Below are 22,517 nucleotides of genomic sequence, written 5' to 3'. Positions count from 1 at the left end.
AAACCTGGTGAGGAGAGAGGGGGTGGGGTATGTTGGGGACAAACCTGGTGAGGAGAGAGAGGGGGTGGGGTGTGTTGGGGACAAACCTGGTGAGGAGAGAGAGGGGGTGGGGTGTGGTGGGGACAAACCTGGTGAGGAGAGGGTGGGGTGTGTTGGGGACAAACCTGGTGAGGAGAGAGAGAGGGGGGTGTGTTGGGGACAAACCTGGTGAGGAGAGAGAGGGGGGTGTGTTGGGGACAAACCTGGTGAGGAGAGAGAGGGTGGTGGGGTGTGTTGGGGACAAACCTGGTGAGGAGAGAGAGGGGGTGGGGTGTGTTGGGGACAAACCTGGTGAGGAGAGAGAGGGGTGTGTTGGGGACAAACCTGGTGAGAGGAGAGAGGGGGTGGGGTGTGTTGGGGACAAACCTGGTGAGGAGAGAGAGGGGGTGGTGTGTGTTGGGGACAAACCTGGTGAGGAGAGAGAGAGGGTGGGGTGGGGTGGGGACAAACCTGGTGAGGAGAGAGAGAGGGTGGTGTGTGTTGGGGACAAACCTGGTGAGAGGAGAGAGGGGGTGGGGTGTGTTGGGGTCAAACCTGGTGAGGAGAGAGAGGGGTGTGTTGGGGACAGTTGTTTGTGTGTTGGTTTTCACTGATTGTACCAGAATGTATTAGTAGTCAGTAACATGACGTGTGTGCAGAGCGGCTGAAGACGTTGTGGGATCGTCGTAGAGAAGAGGAGTTGATGGCCAAGCTAGTGGAGATCGTCAATGACAGGAACGCCATCATAGACGGACTGGACGATGACAGACTCAGGTAGGTGTGAGAGAGGGGGGAGTGTCTTAATGGGAATGGCTCTCTGGGATTGTGTGTTGTCTTTGTTGATGTCATGGTGTGTGTGTGTGTGTGTGTGTTGTAGTGTGTTTTAATGTGTGTGTTGTAAAGTGTGTGTGATAGACTAATCATGCTGTGTTCCTCTCTGTCTGGTCTCTTTTCAGGGAGGATGAGGAAGATGAGCAGCTCAATAAGATGATGAAGACTCTAGGTCAGTCCCTACACGACAGATCTAGGATCAGTTTCCCTTCTATAACCCTTATCAGACCCTAGGTCAGTTCCTACACAACAGATATACGATCAGTTTCCCTTCTATAACCCTTATCAGACCCTAGGTCAGTTCCTACACGACAGATCTAGGATCAGTTTCCCTTCTATAACCCTTATCAGACCCCTAGGTCAGTTCCTACACGACAGATCTAGGATCAGTTTCCCTTCTACAACCCTTATCAGACCCTAGGTCAGTCCCTACACGACAGATCTAGGATCAGTTTCCCTTCTATAACCCTTATCAGACCCTAGGTCAGTCCCTACACGACAGATCTAGGATCAGTTTCCCCTTCTATAACCCTTATCAGACCCTAGGTCAGTTCCTACACGACAGATCTAGGATCAGTTTCCCTTCTATAACCCTTATCAGACCCTAGGTCAGTCCCTACACGACAGATCTAGGATCAGTTTCCCCTTCTATAACCCTTATCAGACCCCTAGGTCAGTTCCTACACGACAGATCTAGGATCAGTTTCCCTTCTATAACCCTTATCAGACCCTAGGTCAGTTCCTACACGACAGATCTAGGATCAGTTTCCCTTCTATAACCCTTATCAGACCCTAGGTCAGTTCCTACACGACAGATCTAGGATCAGTTTCCCTTCTATAACCCTTATCAGACCCTAGGTCAGTTCCTACACGACAGATCTAGGATCAGTTTCCCTTCTATAACCCTTATCAGACCCTAGGTCAGTTCCTACCACGACAGATCTAGGATCAGTTTCCCTTCTATAACCCTTATCAGACCCTAGGTCAGTTCCTACACGACAGATCTAGGATCAGTTTCCCTTCTATAACCCTTATCAGACCCTAGGTCAGTTCCTACACGACAGATCTAGGATCAGTTTCCCTTCTATAACCCTTATCAGACCCTAGGTCAGTTCCTACACGACAGATCTAGGATCAGTTTCCCTTCTATAACCCTTATCAGACCCTAGGTCAGTTCCTACACGACAGATCTAGGATCAGTTTCCCTTCTATAACCCTTATCAGACCCTAGGTCAGTTCCTACACGACAGATCTAGGATCAGTTTCCCTTCTATAACCCTTATCAGACCCTAGGTCAGTTCCTACACGACAGATCTAGGATCAGTTTCCCTTCTATAACCCTTATCAGACCCTAGGTCAGTTCCTACACGACAGATCTAGGATCAGTTTCCCTTCTATAACCCTTATCAGACCCCTAGGTCAGTTCCTACACGACAGATCTAGGATCAGTTTCCCTTCTATAACCCTTATCAGACCCTAGGTCAGTTCCTACACGACAGATCTAGGATCAGTTTCCCTTCTATAACCCTTATCAGACCCTAGGTCAGTTCCTACACGACAGATCTAGGATCAGTTTCCCTTCTATAACCCTTATCAGACCCTAGGTCAGTTCCTACACGACAGATCTAGGATCAGTTTCCCTTCTATAACCCTTATCAGACCCTAGGTCAGTTCCTACACGACAGATCTAGGATCAGTTTCCCTTCTATAACCCTTATCAGACCCTAGGTCAGTTCCTACCACGACAGATCTAGGATCAGTTTCCCTTCTATAACCCTTATCAGACCCTAGGTCAGTTCCTACACGACAGATCTAGGATCAGTTTCCCTTCTATAACCCTTATCAGACCCTAGGTCAGTTCCTACACGACAGATCTAGGATCAGTTTCCCTTCTATAACCCTTATCAGACCCTAGGTCAGTTTCCTACACGACAGATCTAGGATCAGTTTCCCTTCTATAACCCTTATCAGACCCTAGGTCAGTTCCTACACGACAGATCTAGGATCAGTTTCCCTTCTATAACCCTTATCAGACCCCTAGGTCAGTTCCTACACGACAGATCTAGGATCAGTTTCCCTTCTATAACCCTTATCAGACCCTAGGTCAGTTCCTACACGACAGATCTAGGATCAGTTTCCCTTCTATAACCCTTATCAGACCCTAGGTCAGTTCCTACACGACAGATCTAGGATCAGTTTCCCTTCTATAACCCTTATCAGACCCTAGGTCAGTTCCTACACGACAGATCTAGGATCAGTTTCCCTTCTATAACCCTTATCAGACCCTAGGTCAGTTCCTACACGACAGATCTAGGATCAGTTTCCCTTCTATAACCCTAGGTCAGAGGCAGCTGAAGGGTGACACACAGCTTGACATTTCCCAGAGATTCTACAGTACATGAGGTGTCACCCTTCAGCTGCCTCTGACACAACTTATTCATTTAAGTCCTTTCGCTTTCAAACGTTCGTCTAATTGAAGAGGCTACCACTGTTTTTCAGTTTGTATTTATTGAAATAGTCCAAATGTGTGTTTTCATGGGGAAATTATGCATCTCATTTAATCTAATAGCTACTAATGGAAAAGCATCTAACAATTTACACCCCCTTTCAATTAGAAAACCCCCAACATATTAGGCCTTTTCTCTAACTGAAACTGAAATGCCTAATGTGTAGTAATGCATCTGGTTAATGTAGCAGGTTCAATTGACCCTAAACTGAGAGTCAGTCAGAAGTCAGTCTCATCTGTAATTCATGATGCTGAGTGTTGAGCTAGAAATTGAGAAAATAAAGTTTGTTGAACTTTCGGATGGTCGCCTGATGTTGGGCAGCGTCCCAAACGGCACCCCATTCCCTATGTAGTGCACTACTTCTGACCAGGGCTCATAGGGCTCTATATAGGGAATAGGGTGCCGTTTGGAACGCGGCCTTGGTAATGTTGTAATCAGGTCTGGTCAGCTTGGAGAGCTTTTCTAAATCGACCAGAGGCCAGAGGCTGCCTATTTAGACCTAATGTATTCATCAAGTTAATGCTGCATTATTATTCTGATGTGTGGTGGGTTCTGTAGAAACAGTATCTGTGCCTTTAGTTGAGAAATAATGAGTCCTCTTCTAATTGAATGCAAATCATTCTGCATGATCAAACCCAATGCTTTCTCACCTTGGCTTGCGCTCTGTTGTAGCGTTTTAACTGGTCTCGTTCTCAGACAATCTTTCCTTTTAAAGAGCATCTGCCCCCGGAAACCAACTTCCCATTTAGACAGCAGCCCTATGTGGCGTCGATATGAGTCGAGCATTTATTCTACTGTCAAAGCTGACTACAAAGTGTAAATAGGATAATTTTGGTGATAACGTCAGTCTCGTCCGAAACTGAGTTTTGTGAGACTTGAGGTCGTGACCTGCGTCACAGCATAAATGAAGGTTGGGTGTGTTTCAATCCTGCACACAGCTGGCAGCACACAAGTAATCATCAATTCGGAGTGCAGCTGTTCGCGACCCGATTGTGATGCCTGTGGTAAATGTATGTTGACTTTGAATATCCCTATGGAATCTTCAGTAAATTGCAGAATGCACATGGGACAACACAGAACATTCCAATAGCTCCACATTTCAATGACTTAAACCTCAAACCAACTATCAATTGTAGAAATTCATATACAAATATTGAAAACATTTAATGAGAACTAAAAGGTGTGCAACGTGTAAATATTGTCTCATTTACAGTGTGTAATTTATTGACGGTCCCTAACTAGCCCCGGAGATAGGCTATCCAAAGTCAAACCAACTTTGCCACGGTTGCACACCAGCCAGCTGAAGCTAATTGGCGAAATAATTTGGCGAACACACACACACACACAAGACACTCAAACCTCACCCAGAAACCAACTGCCGTTTTGAATTGAGTCATTTCTTAATGAACCAAATCTAAAAGGAGGCCGAATCAGGAAGCGCTCTCTCTCTTTAACTGTGTGAATGATCCCTCTAATAAGGTCCTTACTCCCTAACCCTCTGTCACATGTAGCCTGTGGGAGATACTGTCTAACCCTCTGTCACATGTAGCCTGTGGGAGATACTGTCTAACCCTCTGTCACATGTAGCCTGTGGGAGATACTGTCTAACCCTCTGTCACATGTAGCCTATGGGAGATACTGTCTAACCCTCTGTCACATGTAGCCTATGGGAGATACTGTCTAACCCCTCTGTCACATGTAGCCTGTGGGAGATACTGTCTAACCCTCTGTCACATGTAGCCTGTGGGAGATACTGTCTAACCCTCTGTCACATGTAGCCTGTGGGAGATACTGTCTAACCCTCTGTCACATGTAGCCTGTGGGAGATACTGTCTAACCCTCTGTCACATGTAGCCTGTGGGAGATACTGTCTAACCCTCTGTCACATGTAGCCTGTGGGAGATACTGTCTAACCCTCTGTCACATGTAGCCTATGGGAGAAACTGTCTAACCCTCTGTCACATGTAGCCTGTGGGCGATACTGTCTAACCCTCTGTCACATGTAGCCTATGGGAGATACTGTCTAACCCTCTGTCACATGTAGCCTATGGGAGATACTGTCTAACCCTCTGTCACATGTAGCCTATGGGAGATACTGTCTAACCCTCTGTCACATGTAGCCTATGGGAGATACTGTCTAACCCTCTGTCACATGTAGCCTATGGGAGATACTGTCTAACCCTCTGTCACATGTAGCCTATGGGAGATACTGTCTAACCCTCTGTCACATGTAGCCTATGGGAGATACTGTCTAACCGTCTGTCACATGTAGCCTATGGGAGATACTGTCTAACCCTCTGTCACATGTAGCCTATGGGAGATACTGTCTAACCCTCTCTCTCTTCTTTTGTTTGTCACTGGTCATATTGTAACCTCTCTTTTCCCTCTACCAATTTTTCTGCCCTCTGTCCATCTTCCCATTTTATTATCTCTCTGTCTCTCTCTCTCTCTCATCCTCCTCTCTCTCTCTCTCTCAGACACAAAGAAAGAGAAGAAGAAGAAGTCTGGCTTCAAGTTGTTTGGTTGGAACAAGAAGGAGGGATGATTCCATGGGGACGGACTCTGGGACACACTGTTACACTGCTTTAGATGTGGTTATTACGGTTTGATAGTTGATGTATTGAAGTCTGTTAACTCCCTGATTCATTATTACTGTTGGTTATAGTTGATGTATTGAAGTCTGTTAACTCTCTGATTCATGTGTCTATAATACACTCCTGACTTGTGACCCATCATTCTCATCCATGTACCCACACTGTCCTCCCGGTGTCAAGCTGACACGCATTACAACACTACACACAGCACATCCACACTGTGTCTGTCTGTCTAATGTGTGTGTGTATGTGTGCTCGTGTATGTGTGTGTGCGCTTGTGGTTAGTTAATCTGTAGGATGGGGATTATGTAGGGTTTAGAAGATATCAAAGGAACTATGGCCTCACTGTCTAATAATGACTCACTGCTAATGGCTTACATCACTCACTCAACCGTGTGTGTGTGTGCCCTCGCCCATGTCTACAAGCTACAGAGAGAAATAGTGTTTTGTTGAAGAGGGGTCAGCCAACTCTCTTCTTATGACATAGTAATCATCATGTTTCTCTATAGCTTCATCTATCCATGTGATGGTTTATGTTATCTTCTGACTCCAGATCAGATGTTAGCTCTGTAAGCGCCCCCTAGTTCATGTTTTATAATGTTATGTCCTGACTCCAGATCAGTGATGAGTGTCTTATGAGCTTTTATTAAGCAGCGTTTTGCATTGATCAAAGTTAATGTGTATAAATGCTGACCCTTCAGCCGAAGGGTTTTTATTCAGTATAAGAGACTTGCTTTTACCACATCACATTACTATTCTGTTAATGATCACATTCCTATTCTGTTCTAATGATCAGCATGGTGCCTTAGTGACGTCACATTCCTATTCTGTTCTAATGATCAGCATGGTGCCTTAGTGACGTCACATTCCTATTCTGTTCTAATGATCCTAGCATGGTGCCTTAGTGACGTCACATTCCTATTCTGTTCTAATGATCAGCATGGTGCCTTAGTGACGTCACATTCCTATTCTGTTCTAATGATCAGCATGGTGCCTTAGTGACGTCACATTCCTATTCTGTTAATGATCAATAGTTGAGACAGAAATGTGCCCAGTTTTAGTATTGTGGAGAAACTATGAAGTGAATGATTTGACCAGGAAATGGATGCGTGAATTATTTGACCAGGAAATGAATGAGTGAATGATTCGATCCATATTGGATTTGAGAATGAATGTGCTGTTCAAAATGGCTGATACCTGAGTCGTCATTGAGGGGAGAATTTCTAAGATAACGGCACTTTTAATAAATGGCAAGAGTGACTGTTTTCTTTTTAGATGGTTGTGGGAGAATTTAGATCAATTCTTATGCGCTTTTATGATTCGAGGCAATTGTTAAATGTCATTTTTTTGGGGGGTATAATTTGTGAGCTGATTTGTGGTTTATGAGAATGGAGGATTGTCTTTCTAATTCAACACACTGATATTAAATGAGCTGTAATAAACTGTGGAATGCAGACTACAGTTGGACGACCGTCGGACCAAAACCACTAAAAGCTAATAACTGATCCTGTGTTCCCTCTATGTTCCCATGTGTCTCCCTTTATGGACTGTCCTGTATCTATGCACTGTTTATTTCTGATATCGCCATTTTTTTTCTTTCAATAAATTCAATAATGATGGAAAATGTTAATTTTGCCCTGGTGTTCAATATTTCGAATTCGTCACGTTATATATACTCAGTACCAGTCAAAAGGTTTGGACACCTGCTCATTCAAGGGTTTTTCTTTTCTTTTTTACTATGTTCTACATTGTAGAATAATAGTGAAGACATCAAAACTATGGAATAACACACATGGAATCATGTATTAACCAAAAAAGTGTTAAACAAATCGAAATATATTTGAGATTCTTCAAAGTAGCCACCCTTTGCCTTGATGACAACTTTGCACACTCTTGGCGTTCTCTCAACCAGCTTCATGAGGTAGTCACCTGGAATGTTATTCCAACAGTCTTGAAGGAGTTCCCACATATGCTGAGCACTTGTTGGCTGCTTTTCCTTCACTCTGCGGTCCAACTCATCCCAAACCATCTCAATTGGGTTGAGGTCTGCTGATTGTGGAGGCCAGGTCATCTGATGCAGCACTCCATCACTCCTTCTTGGTCAAATAGCCCTTACACAGCCTGGAGGTGTGTTGGGTCATTGTCCTGTTGAAAAACAAATGATAGTCCCACTAAGCGCAAACCAGATGGGATGGCGTATCGCTGCAGAATGCTGTGGTAGCCATGCTGGTTAAGTGTGCCTTGAATTCTAAGTAAATGACCAACTGTGTCACCAGAAAAGCACCATCACACCACCTCCTCCATGCTTCACGGTGGGAACCACTCATGCGGAGATCATCCATTCACCTACTCTGCGTCTCACAAAGACATGGCGGTTGGAACCAAAAACTTCAAATTTGGACTCATCAGACAAGGACACATTTCCACCGGTCTAACGTCCATTGCTCGTGTTTCTTGGCCCAAGCAAGTCTATTCTTCTTATTGGTGTCCTTTAGTAGTGGTTTCTTGGCAGCAATTCGACAATGAAGGCCTGATTCACGCAGTCTTCTCTGAACAGTTGCTGTTGAGATGTGTCTATTTGAACTCTGTGAAGCATTTATTTGGGTTGCAATATGAGGTGCAGTTAATTGTCGATTGGCTGGTAACTCTTAACGAACTTATCCTCTGCAGCAGAGGTACAGTTGAAGTCAGAAGTTTACATACACCTTAGCCAAATACATTTAAACTCAATTTTTCACAATTCCTGACATTTAATCCTAGTAAAAATTCCCTGTCTTAGGTCAGTTAGGATCACCACTTTATTTTAAGAATGTGAAATGTCAGAATGTATTATTTATTTCTTTCATCACATTCCCAGTGGGTCAGAAGTTTACATGCACTCAATTAGTATTTGGTAGCATTGCCTTTAAATTGTTTAACTTGGGTCAAACGTTTCGGGTAGCCTTCCACAAGCTTCCCACAATAAGTTGGGTGAATTTTGGCCCATTCCTCCTGACAGAGCTGGTGTAACTGAGTCAGGTTTGTAGGCCTCCTTGCTCGCACACGCTTTTTCAGTTCTGCCTACACATTTTCTATAGGATTGAGGTCAGGGCTTTGTGATGGCCACTCCAATACCTTGACTTTGTTGTCCTTAAGCCATTTTGCCGCAACTTTGGAAGTATGCTTGGGGTCATTGTCCATTTGGAAGACCCATTTGCGACCAAGCTTTAACTTCCTGACTGATGTCTTGAGATGTTGCTTCAATATATCCACATAATTTTCCTTCCTCATGATGCCATCTATTTTGTGAAGTGCACCAGTCCCTCCTGCAGCAAAGCACCCCCACAGCATGATGCTGCCACCCCCGTGCTTCACGGTTGGGATGGTGTTCTTCGGCTTGCAAGCAACCCCCTTTTTCCTCCAAACATAACGATGGTCAATATGGCCAAACAGTTCAATTTTTGTTTCATCAGACCAGAGAAAATTTCTCCAAAAAGTACAATCTTTGTCCCCATGTGCAGTTGCAAACCGTAGTCTGGCTTTTTTATGGCGGTTTTGGAGTAGTGGCTTCTTCCTTGCTGAGCGGCCTTTCAGGTTATGTCGATATAGGACTTGTTTTACTGTGGATATAGATACTTTTGTACCTGTTTCCTCCAGCAACTTCACAAGGTCCTTTGCTGTTGTTCTGGGATTGATTTGCACTTTTCGCACCAAAGTACGTTCATCTCTAGGAGACAGAACGCGTCTCCTTCCTGAGCGGTATGACGGCTGCGTGGTCCCATGGTGTTTATACTTGCGTATTATTGTTTGTACAGATGAATGTGGTACCTTCAGGCATTTGGAAATTGCTCCCAAGGATGAACCAGACCAGGTCTATAATTTTTTTTCTGAGGTCTTGGCTGATTTCATTAGATTTTCCCATGATGTCAAGCAAAGAGGCACTGAGTTCGAAGGTAGGCCTTGAAATACATCCACAGGTACACCTCCAATTGACTAAAATAATGTCAATTAGCCTATCAGAAGCTTCTAAAGCCATGACATCATTTTCTGGAATTTTCCAAGCTGTTTAAAGCCACAGTCAACTTAGTGTATGTAAACTTCTGACCCACTGGAATTGTGATACAGTGAATTATAAGTGAAATAATCTGTCTGTAAACAATTGTTGGAAAGATGACTTGTGTCATGCACAAAGTAGATGTCCTAACCGACTTGCCAAAACTATAGTTTGCTAACAAGGAACTCGTGGAGTGGTTGAAAAAATAGTTTTAATGACTCCAACCTAAGTATATGTAAACTTCCGACTTCAACTGTAACTCTGGGTCTTCCTTTCCCGTGGCAGTCCTCATGAGAGCGCTTGATGGTTTTTGCGACTGCACTTACCGGTTTGACTCACCATGTCTTAAAGTAATGATGGACTGTCGTTTCTCTTTGCTTATTTGAGCTGTTCTTGCCATAATATGGACTTGGTCTTTTACCAAATAGGGCTACCTTGTCAGGCACACCTGTTAATTGAAATACATTCCAGGTGACTACCTCATGAAGCTGGTTGAGAGAATGCCAAGCGTGTGCAAAGCTGTCATCAAGGCAGAGGGTGGCTACTTTGAAGAATCTCAAATATAAAATATATTTTTATTTAACTTTTTTTGGTTACTACATGATTCCATATGTGTTATTTCATAGTTTTGATGTCTTCACTATTATTCTACAATGTAAAAAATAGTCAAAATAAAGAAAAACCCTTGAATGAGTAGGTGTGTCCAAACTTTTGACTGGTACTATATATTAATATGGTAACCGTGAAGCACTTGGTGACAAATGTTTTGTCGGAAGTGTTTGTTGAAGATGATTAGCTACTGTAAATCACTTGGTGACAGAGTAACAATGAGTTGTGACGTTTGAGTGTTGCGTAAAAGAGACTGCAGTACCAGCTCTGGCCACCAGATGGTAGCACTCACCAGCTCTGTCTCTTCCCTCAGCTCATCCGGGTTCATCTGTTGGCATCTAGGTAGAGGCCTGATACTCTGACACTAGGAGAGGGATACGCTGCATCCCAATAATATCTCATTTTTCCTCAAGTGTTCACAACTTCCCCCAAATGTTAACGCATTAATTTGATGGAGGCATGTGTCTTCTACCAGTCATTTCTAACTGTCATTTCTAACTGTCATTTTCTTTCAAATCAGTGAAGGGAAGTTAACAAGTGCACACTTTGGAAGTAAAGACCGATAATTGGTACGTAGCTAGTCTCATATTGTCACTCACAAACACTATGAATGGCAGTTACAGAAAAGGTGGTGTTCTGAGTTAATTAAGGTGTGTGTCCATCTACCCTTCAAAAGCAGCCCCTGGCTCTTCTGCAATGAAGGACTAAATTAGTGTCAGAGGGTGTAGCCTACCAAACAAATAGGCTCTGTCCAAATGATCTCTCGTTCCTTCCAAAGTGTGCACTTGTTCACTACCTGTTATGAGAATGATTTACTCTCAATGGTTATACTCAACTATTTCAGTGTCTCTGTACGTTTCCCAAAAGGTTGTAAGTCTTTTGGATCAAGAAAAGGACAGAGTCCCAGTCTGCATAGTCAGGACTTTATACATTGAGAATTCTTCCCCTCACAATGACGAACACCATTATATACACACACACATTCTTTGTCCCGAGAGACACTCCCTGACTTAGTTTCACAATATCACAACATAACAACAACAATTTCGCTCTTCATCCTCTTTCATAAGCTTTTCTGATTTCTCAGACTAGACTTCCTCATTCCCCACAACAGTTATGTTCTAACCCCATGATTGAAACCGCAACCGTTACTCTTTAGCAATGGTACCTAACCTGTTTACCCACTATCTGGAGACAACAGTCTAAGCCTATAATGAAGAACATTTTGCTTTATCACATTATGCAATATTGGTTAATTAGTACATCATAATTAAAATAAGAACATTTCACAATTCTATTTAAGGGTGGAACATTTACTCATTACTTTTAACATGTATATATTTCATTTCTATATCACTATCCTTCACTCATTTGAAAGGAAATTACTGGTATCAGAAATATGGTGGAGACTCCCACTAGCCCCTGCCTCCACCAATCCAATCATTTTAGATTTGTGGGAAAGTAGTGAACGAGTGTACACTTCAGGAGGAAGGAGAGATCGTTGGGGACGCACCCCAGAGAGAAAGTCTGAAAACCACACTGAAAAGAAACTAGACAGGAAAATAACAGAATAGATTAGAATGACTCATATAAGATAAAGATACAGTTTTAAACAGCTACATTCACACACGACAGATAGCAATGCTTACAATCCATCTTCTAACAGTAGAAGTTGTTGCTGCTCTTTTGTTAGTTTTTAACACAAGGCTGTGAAATTCAATTCTCCCCAAAGTTAGTGTGTGTAGCTGTCATTCTGTTTGGAAAAATGTAAGCTTGATTATTTTGTTACGGAAGGGGTTCTCTCTCTCTCTCTCTTTCGCTCTTTCTTCTCCATCTCTCTCTCTCTCTTCTCTCTCTCTGTCTCTCTCTCTCTTTCGCTCTCTTTCTCTCTCTCTCTCTCTCTCTCTCTCTCTCTCTCTCTCTCTCTCGCTCTCTCTCTCTCTCTCTCTCTCTCTCTCTTTCTCTCTCTCTCTCTTTATGTGGAAATCAATCAGATGTGTGACTCTGAAACAGTCATTTTACCTTTGGGGGGAATGTGTGTGATTAGGGGCGCGGGGCCATGTCTGTGAAAAACGCTAAAATGGTCCCAACTTCAGAGCTTGACAGTTTTCAGGCTGTTTCAATGGATCGTCTATGAGCCTCTCTCTCTCTCTCTCTCGTTCATTCGTTCGTGATGAGAGAAAAACACAAACAGTGTTCTGAGGCTAAAACAGGCATCATTATTTATGATCAAATACATATGATTTTGTTATTTTTACACCAGAGAGGTTTTGTTTGCATGGATACTCCTTTTCTACAGTATTGTCAGGTATTCTGATGGAAACTTGTAAACCTGTGAATGGTCCTAAAGAGGATTCCTAAAAGATGTTAAAGTGTCATAAAGAATTCTCTACACGTGTCCACAGTCTGTAAAGACTGGATGAAGTGTTTACACATGTGGAGAGAGTGTGCGTATAGGCAGTGTATTATATAGGACTGAAGGGGAGAGGTGTATTCTATAGGACTGAAGGGGAGAGGTGTATTATATAGGACTGAAGGGGAGAGGTGTATTATATAGGACTGAAGGGGAGAGGTGTATTATATAGGACTGAAGGGGAGAGGTGTATTCTATAGGACTGAAGGGGAGAGGTGTATTATATAGGACTGAAGGGGAGAGGTGTATTATATAGGACTGAAGGGGAGAGGTGTATTCTATAGGACTGAAGGGGAGAGGTGTATTATATAGGACTGAAGGGGAGAGGTGTATTATATAAGACTGAAGGGCAGAGGTGTATTATATAGGACTGAAGGGGAGAGGTGTATTATATAGGACTGAAGGGGAGAGGTGTATTATATAGGACTGAAGGGGAGAGGTGTATTATATAGGACTGAAGGGGAGAGGTGTATTCTATAGGACTGAAGGGGAGAGGTGTATTCTATAGGACTGAAGGGGAGAGGTGTATTATATAGGACTGAAGGGGAGAGGTGTATTATATAGGACTGAAGGGGAGAGGTGTATTATATAGGACTGAAGGGGAGAGGTGTATTATATAGGACTGAAGGGGAGAGGTGTATTCTATAGGACTGAAGGGGAGAGGTGTATTATATAGGACTGAAGGGGAGAGGTGTATTATATAGGACTGAAGGGGAGAGGTGTATTCTATAGGACTGAAGGGGAGAGGTGTATTATATAGGACTGAAGGGGAGAGGTGTATTATATAGGACTGAAGGGGAGAGGTGTATTATATAGGACTGAAGGGAGAGGTGTATTATATAGGACTGAAGGGGAGAGGTGTATTATATAGGACTGAAGGGGAGAGGTGTATTCTATAGGACTGAAGGGGAGAGGTGTATTCTATAGGACTGAAGGGGAGAGGTGTATTATATAGGACTGAAGGGGAGAGGTGTATTCTATAGGACTGAAGGGGAGAGGTGTATTCTATAGGACTGAAGGGGAGAGGTGTATTATATAGGACTGAAGGGGAGAGGTGTATTCTATAGGACTGAAGGGGAGAGGTGTATTCTATAGGACTGAAGGGGAGAGGTGTCTCTCCACTGAGCTAGAGAAAAGTGTACACACATCCTCCCAAGTGAGTAGGAGCTGTGCTTGTATAAGGCTGTGTGAAATACATGTTTGGGTGATGACAGCTCTATAACGGTGATGACAGCTCTATAACGGTGATGACAGCTTAACTCCTGTACATTGTATATGTGTGTTATAACGGTGTGGACAGCTTAACTCATGTCCATTTTGTTGGGGTGTGTGTTTATGGACTGATTCTCAGTTGGAGCTATTTTGGATGTATATATACAGGTAACTGCCAAAATAAAGGAAACACCACCATAAGGTCTCTTAATATGGCGTTGGGTCACCATGAGTCTTCAGAACAGCTTCAATGCACCTTGGCATATATTCTACAAGTGTCTGGAACTCTATTGGAGGGATGCGACACCATTCTTCCATGATAAATTCCATCATTTGGTGTTTTGTTGATGGTGGTGGAAAACGCTGGCTCTGGCACCGCTCCAGAATCTCCCATAAGTGTTGAATTGGGTTGAGATCTGGTGACTGAGACGGCCATGGCATATGGTTTACATCGTTTTCATGCTCATCAAACCATTCAGAGACCACTGGTGTCCTGTGGATGGGGGCGTTGTCATCCTATGGGGACATAGCCATGGTAGGAAAAATAATGGCCTTTCCCAGCATTTTTATACATGATCCTAAGCATGATGGGATGTTAATTGCTTAATTAACTCAGGAGTCACACCTGTGTGGAACTATAAACTTTGTATCCCTCATTTACTCAAGTGTTTCCTTTATTTTGGCAGTTACTTGTATATGTGATCGTATACAAATGTAACCAAGGTTTGAAATTATTACGTTTTACTCAAATATCTACTTAATACACTCACACAGACACCGACAGTTATACAGTTAAGATGCACACACTCTTGGTTTCTCTCCATAGCAGCACCATTCTAATCGTTTTTTTGAAGCGTTTTAACCTCTTTATTCAGGAGTCCCTCTCTCTACTCTCCTCCCCCCTCCTCTTTATCTCTCCTCTCTCTCTTTCTGTCTCTCTCCCCCCCTCCCTCTATCTCTCCTCTCTCTCTCCCCCCGTACAAAGAGTCTTGTTCTAAGGTATAAGTGTGTCTTTGTGACTGGGAGCTGGAAAAGTCATCACAGCTCTAGCCTACTCCCCTCTGAGCCCCTGCATGTCGCCCATGTGGTCTCACACACATACACACGTAAAAAATACACTGCATGCATGGGCGAGTAGGTGCACACACACACACACACACACCTTGACAGGTGGGAAATCATTTCACCCCTAGCAAGTTTCTAGTTCAGGATCTCTCTTTGTGTTTCTCTAAGTGTCTGTGACTAGACGGGTATGTCTGCTCAGTGTGTGTGTGTCTGCTCAGTGTGTGTGTGTGTGTGTCTGCTCAGTGTGTGTGTGTGTCTGCTCAGTGTGTGTGTGTGTGTCTGCTCAGTGTGTGTGTGTGTGTCTGCTCAGTGTGTGTGTGTGTGTGTGTGTGTGTGTGTCTGCTCAGTTTGTGTGTGTCTGCTCAGTGTGTGTGTGTCTGCTCAGTGTGTGTGTGTCTGCTCAGTGTGTGTGTGTGTGTGTGTCTGCTCAGTGTGTGTGTGTCTGCTCAGTGTGTGTGTGTGTGTGTGTCTTTGATGTGCCTTGTTGTCTTATCTCCACACCCCAGAGGTTAATGAAGTACTGCCACTCTCTCAACCGTGTGTGTGTGTCTCTGCTCCGTGTGTGTGTGTGTAATACTGAAGATATGTATTACCAGCTGATTGGCAGAAGCAGAAAGGACTCTAGAAGATGAAGAGACCTAAAATCAGAGAACCACTAAAGTGGCAATCTGGAGGAGGGAGGGAGGGAGGGAGGGAGGGAGGGAGGGAGGGAGGGAGAGAGAGAGGTGTTTGTCCCACCCTCAGCACACAGGGGGACAAACACCTACCTGGAGGTGACAGCATTCCCTCCCCCATATGCCCCCCTAGGCACAACTACGACAACATATCCAACAAAAACGGGTCACAACTCCTGCATCTCTGTCGCACACTGGGTATGTACATAGTCAATGGTAGGCTTCGAGGGGACTCCTATGGTAGGTACACCTATAGCTCATCTCTTGGCAGTAGTACTGTAGACTACTTTATCACTGACCTCAACCCAGAGTCTCTCAGAGCGTTCACAGTCAGCCCACTGACACCCCTATCAGACCACAGCAAAATCACAGTCTACTTGAATAGAGCAATACTCAATCATGAGGCATCAAAGCCAAAGGAACTGAATAATATTAAGAAATGCTATAGATGGAAGGAAAGTAGTGTCGAAACCTACCAAAAAACAATTAGGCAACAACAAATTAAATCTCTTTTAGACAACTTCCTGGAGAAAACGTTACACTGTAATAGTGAAGGTGTAAACTTGGCAGTAGAAAACCTAAACAGCTACACGGAGGATGTTTTTGCAGAATTCTGCATGCAGAGTCTCAATTTGGTGTTTGTCCCATTTTGTGAATTATTGGTTGGTGAGCGGACCCCAGACCTCAGAACCATAAAGGGCAATGGGTTCTATAACTGATTCAAGTATTTTTAGCCAGATCCTAATTGGTATGTCAAATTTTATGTTCCTTTTGATGGCATAGAAGGCCCTTCTTGCCTTGTCTCTCAGATCGTTCACAGCTTTGTGGAAGTTACCTGTGGCGCTGATGTTTAGGCCGAGGTATGTATAGTTTTTTGTGTGCTCTAGGGCAACGGTGTCTAGATGGAATTTGTATTTGTGGTCCTGGCAACTGGACCTTTTTTGGAACACCATTATTTTTGTCTTACTGAGATTTACTGTCAGGGCCCAGGTCTGACAGAATCTGTGCAGAATATCTAGGTGCTGCTGTAGGCCCTCCTTGGTTGGTGACAGAAGCACCAGATCATCAGCAAACAGAAGACATTTGACTTCAGATTCTAGTAGGGTGAGGCCGGGTGCTGCAGACTGTTCTAGTGCCCTCGCCAATTCGTTGATATATATGTTGAAGAGGGTGGGGCTTAAACTGCATCCCTGTCTCACCCCACGGCCCTGTCTCCCTCCTGCTCTTCCTCTCTCTCCTACTCTTCCTCTCTCTCTCTATCTCTCTCTCTCTCTCTCTCTCTCCCCCTCCTACACTTCCTCTCTCCTACTCTTCCTCTCTCTCCTACTCTTCCTCTCTCTCTCTCTCCTTCTCTTCCTCTCTCTCTCCCTCCTGCTCTTCCTGTCTATCTCTCATCCCCCTGTATCTCAGTTAAAGCGCTATGGTATTATATCCAGTGTTAATGATGTTGGGGCTCACTGTATTCTGATGGGATTCCACTTTAACTGCTGTCTCTCACCTACACTGTGCGTTTGTGTGTGTGTCACAGCATGTGTGTCTGTGTGTGTTTGTCTCAGGTGTATGTATGAATGGCCTTAGACAGTTTCTTCTGTGACCTAACTCGCTCCTCTCTTAGCAACGATAGAGCCTGACGACCAAGCAGCCAACCGGTGAATGAGGGCATAACTTTTGTTTGTGTGTGTGTGTGGGGATATGTGTGTGTCTGGTTTTTCACTCATCTGTTGCGCTGCATATTAAACACCATGAATCTCTCCTCTCTGACATCCACACTCTGCCAAACCCAACAAAACCTTCACTTTGCATCTTTAAAGGCACTTTGTCCTAATATGGCTGGAGGCGAGACTGTGTGTGTGTGTGTGTGTGCGCCCATCACTCTGCCAGCGTTTATTACTGTACGACTAATCATCTTCTCTGGATAAACACTCAGGTCTTAGATACGAGGCAGAACACACACACACTCTTAGAAACTAGTGCTATTGACCTTACATTACTTATATGGTAATAGGACAGGTCAGGAAAAACAGAGTGATTGACTCTGAGCTGCTGAATGAAGTGTGTGTGTGTGTGTGTGCATGTGGAAAACAGAGTGATTGACTCTGAGCTGCTGAATGAAGTTGTGTGTGTGTGTGTGTGTGTGGAAAACAGAGTGATTGACTCTGAGCTGCTGAATGATATAGAGACATTGGCTCTGAAACAGCTGACAATTAATAAGGAGACCAGGAAAAACGATATATCAACTAACTGAAGGAGACGTTATGTATGCTTCTCTCTCTGTCTCTGTCTCTCACTCTGTCTCTCTCTCTGTCTCTCTCCCTCACTCTCTCTCTCTCTCTCATTATCTCTCTCTCTCTCTCTGTCTCTGTCTCTCTCTCTCTCTCATTCTTTCTGTCTCTCTCTGTCTCGCTCCCTCTCTCTCTCTCTCTCTCTCTCTCTCTCTCTCTCTCTCTCTCTCTCTCTCTCTCTCGCTCTCTTTCTCTCTCTCTCTCTCACTCTCTCTCTCTCTGTCTTTCACTCATTCTCTTTCTGTCTCTCTCTCTCTCTCTCTCTCTGTCTCGCTCTCTTTCTTTCTCTCTCGCTCTCTCTCTCTCTCTCTCTGATTCTTTCTCTTTTTCTCTGTCTCTCTCTCTCTCTCTCCCTCTCTAGCTCTCATTCTCTCTCTGTCTCTCTCTGTCTCTCTCTCTCTCTCTCTCTCTCAATTCAATTCAATTCAATTTAAGGGCTTTATTGGCATGGGAAACGTATGTTAACATTGCCAAAGCAAGTGAAGTAGATAGTAAACAAAAGTGAAATAAACAATAAATATTAACAGTAAACATTACACTCAGAAGTTCCAAAAGAATAAAGACATTTCAAATGTCGTATTATGTATATTGTGGCAGATCAGGGGGTTGGGTCAAGACGTTTACACAGATCAGACACGGACAGAGGATAATTCGCTCGGTTTCAAGGATGTTTATTAATACAATAATCAAAAGAAAAGGTCTCCCCATGAGACCCTCTCCAGGATACCGTCTCCAACTACACAGGGGTTACCTTACTTCCCCCTGTCCTCCCCCATGTGCTTCCCTTCTGGCAGCTTTATGGGCCTTGCACAGCTGGTGAGCAATCCGTCCTTAATTACTCACCAGCTCCCAATCAGCCCCAATTAGTCCTGTCCGGGGAGCCCGTCGAGACCTGGCACGTCCAGCAAATGGAGCCAACACCTCGTGATGTATACTCAATCTGTTACCTGGCCTCGACGAGTCTCCCCCTGGTGGCTGACCTGCTGTACGCCCCCGGTCATCAGTGCAACGTCTGTCTCCCTTCTCGATAGGGCATCCGCGTTTCCATGCTTCGCCCCTGACCTGTGCACAACAGAAAAAGAGAAGCGTTGAAGGGACAAGAACCACCTGGTGACCCGATCGTTTGTGTCTTTTCCCCTGGCCATCCAGACCAGGGGAGCATGGTCCGTGACCAGGGTGAAGTGGGTACCTAGCAGGTAATACTTGAGAGTGTCTAGCGCCCACTTCACCGCCAGACACTCTTTCTCAACAATTGAGTATTTTTGGTATCAGCTTTCGTCTGATGTACATGATAGGGTGCTCCTCCCCATTGTGTATCTGGGACAGAACGGTCCCTAGTCCCGTATCACATGCATCCGTCTGGACCACCATCGGCACCTGGAAATCGGGCGTTACGAGAATCGGATGGTAGCACAGCGCTTCCTTCAGACGGCTGAACGCCGCTTCTGTCTCGTCCGTCCATTTCACTGTTTTCGGGAGGCGGGCCCTGGTTAGATCTGTAAGGGGGGAAGCTATAGCCGCAAAGTTGGGGATAAACCCGGCTATAGTATCCTGCCAGTCCCAGGAAGGACTTGACCTGTGTCTTGGTGCGTGGAACGGGCCAGTCACGTACCACGTGAACCTTCCTCTCCTGGGGCTTGACGTTCCCACGTCCGATCAAATACCCCAGGTACTCCACTTCCTCGAACACTAGCTTGCATTTCTTGGGGTTTGCGGTCAACCCGGCTTGTCTGAGCGCGTCCAGCACCGCCTGGAGGCGCGTCAGGTGCTCCTCCCAACCTTGGCTGTGGATGATGATATCATCCAGATAGGCCGCTGCGTACTACTGGTGGGGTTGAAGCACTCTGTTCATCAGTCGCTGGAATGTGGGCGGGGCTCCGTGGAGACCGAACGGAAGCACCCGGTACTAGTACAGACCGTCTGGTGTCGAGAATGCCGTCTTCTCCTGGGAGGAGGCTGCCAATGGTACCTGCCAATATCCTTTGGTCAGGTCAAGGGTGCTGATATACCGGGCCTTTCCCAATCGGTCGATTAGCTCGTCCACCCTCAGCATGGGGTAGGCATTGAATACGCTTATGTCGTTCACACCCCAGAAATTATTACAGAAGCGGAGGCTATCGTCCGGTTTGGGCACCAACACGATGGGGCTGCACCATGCACTGTGGGACTCTTCAACGACCCCCATCCTCAGCATAGCCTCCACTTCTTGTTTCATGGCCTTCCGTCGGGCCTCCGGAATTCGATACGGCCTCTTTCTTACCGTTTCCCCGGGCCGGGTAAGGATGTGGTGTTCAATGAGGGTCGTGCGGCCCGGCTTCTCGGAGAACACCGCCGTGTTCCGATCGACAAGCTCCCGGAGCTCTTGCTTCTGGGCCGGGTCGAGGTCCTCACTGCTCGGGACCACCACTGGTACCGTTGGCGTCCTGGGTTCCGACCATAACGCGGCCAAGGCTGTCCTCTCATGCCACTTCTTCAACAGGTTCACGTGGTAAATCTGTTGAGGTTTCCGTCTCCCCGGTTGCCGTACGCGGTAGTTGACAGGTCCCAGTTTCTCGACCACCTCGTATGGTCCGTGCCATGTTGCCAGGAACTTACTTTCGGACGTGGGGATCAACACCAACACCCCGTCTCCCACCTGGAATTCTCGGGGCTGGGCTCCCCGATTGTAGACCTGGGCTTGGGCGCGTTGGGCCTTCTCCATATGTTCCCTCACGACTGGCCATTTGGCTGTCATCCGCTCCCGCATCGTCTCCACGTGCTCTACCACGCTGCGTAAGGGAGTCGGTTGGGCTTCCCACACCTCCTTGGCGAGGTCCAGTAGGCCACGTGGCCTCCTCCCGTAGAGGAGTTCAAACGGGGAAAACCCAGTGGAGGATTGGGGTACTTCTCGGATTGAGAACATTAGGTGGGGCAGCAGCTGGTCCCAGTTCTTCCCGTGCTGCTGGATGACCTTCCGCAGCATCTGTTTGAGCGTTTTGTTAAAGCACTCGACGAGCCCATCCGTCTGCGGGTGAAAAACGGAGGTCAGGATCTGCTTGATCTGCATGAGGGCACACAACTCTCGCGGGACATAAACTCTGTACCTTGGTCTGTCAGGATCTCGTTCGGGATGCCCACCCGGCTAAAGAGGTGGAACCGCTCGAGGGCGATTCCCTTGGATACCGCCCCCCGTAGGGGAATGGCCTCAGGATATCGGGTGGCATAGTCTACTATTACCAAAGATGTACCTGTGTCCTCGTGCAGTCTTTACCAAGGGTTCCACTATGTCCATGGCGATGCGTTCGAAGGGCACCCCGATGATCGGCAGGGGGACCAGAGGGTTTCGGAAGTGTGCTTTCGAGGCAGTGAGTTGACACTCCGGGCAGCTGCGACAGTAGTCTTCCGCGGCCCTCCTCATCCCGGGCCAGTGGAACCGGGCGGCGACCCGTTCCTGGGTCTTCTCCATTCCCAAGAGCGCCCCCAACAGGTGGGTGTGGGCCAGCTGAAGAACGGTTCCTACGTACCGTCGGGGCAGCAACAATACCTCTCGAAGTTACCCCTGTTGGCACGACATCTGATACAAAAGGTTATTCTTAATTTGGAAATGGGGGTATCGCCAGTCACTCACCCCCGGAAGTAGCTGTCCATCCACCGCTATCACTTGGGCTGCGGCAGCTTTCAAATTCGGATCCTCCCCCTGGGCCGTCCCGAATTGTCCCCTCGAAATCGAGAAGGGGAAGGCTGGGCTCCTCCTCCAGTGGTTCCCCAGGGGGTTCGGGTTCCGGTTCCCCCTCTGACTCCGACTCTGGACCCGTAGAGTCGGGTTGGTTAACCGGTGGCGTCCTGGCCGCACAGGCGAGGGGTCGTCCCCGCTCTCTTATTTGGCCGGCTCGTATCTTTTTTTTCAACTCGTGCCCCCATAGGGCCGTGAACAGCGGACAATCCAGTCCCACTAGGATAGGTACCGGCAGCTCTGGTACTGCACCCACCATCATCTGGCAGCTCTTGTGGTGTCACGATGTTGGTCCGTCTCCCCCTGGTGGCTGACCTGCTGTACGCCACAATATATACAGTGTTGTAACAATGTGCAAATAGCAAATGGGAAAATAAATAAACATAAATATGGGTTGTATTTACAATGGTGTTTGTTCTTCACTGGTTGCCCTTTTCTTGTGGCAACAGGTCACAAAGCTTGCTGCTGTGATGGCACACTGTGGTATTTCACCCAGTAGATAAGGGAGTTTATCAAAATTGGGTTTGTTTTCGAATTCTTTGTGGATGTCTGCAATCTGAGGGAAAT

At 45.7% G+C, this 22,517-nt stretch overlaps 1 protein-coding gene across 1 annotated transcript in view; it reads left to right on the top strand.

Moving 5' to 3' along the window:
• Window positions 1-6,650, top strand: part of LOC121553879 (MICAL-like protein 2) — a 34,134-nt gene extending 27,484 nt beyond the window's left edge. Inside the window, exons 14-16 of the mRNA XM_045216414.1 lie at window positions 678-792; window positions 975-1,021; window positions 5,834-6,650. Of these exons, the coding sequence (XP_045072349.1) occupies window positions 678-792; window positions 975-1,021; window positions 5,834-5,901 (230 nt within the window). The 3' untranslated portion in view covers window positions 5,902-6,650. The remainder of the gene's footprint in view (window positions 1-677; window positions 793-974; window positions 1,022-5,833) is intronic.
• Window positions 6,651-22,517: the final 15,867 nt, after the last annotated feature.

Source organism: Coregonus clupeaformis, unplaced genomic scaffold, assembly GCF_020615455.1.
Source record: "Coregonus clupeaformis isolate EN_2021a unplaced genomic scaffold, ASM2061545v1 scaf0704, whole genome shotgun sequence".
Classification (NCBI taxonomy): Eukaryota; Metazoa; Chordata; class Actinopteri; order Salmoniformes; family Salmonidae; genus Coregonus; species Coregonus clupeaformis.
Note: the sequence above shows the minus strand (reverse complement) of the source record. Positions and strands in the feature narration are given on the sequence as shown.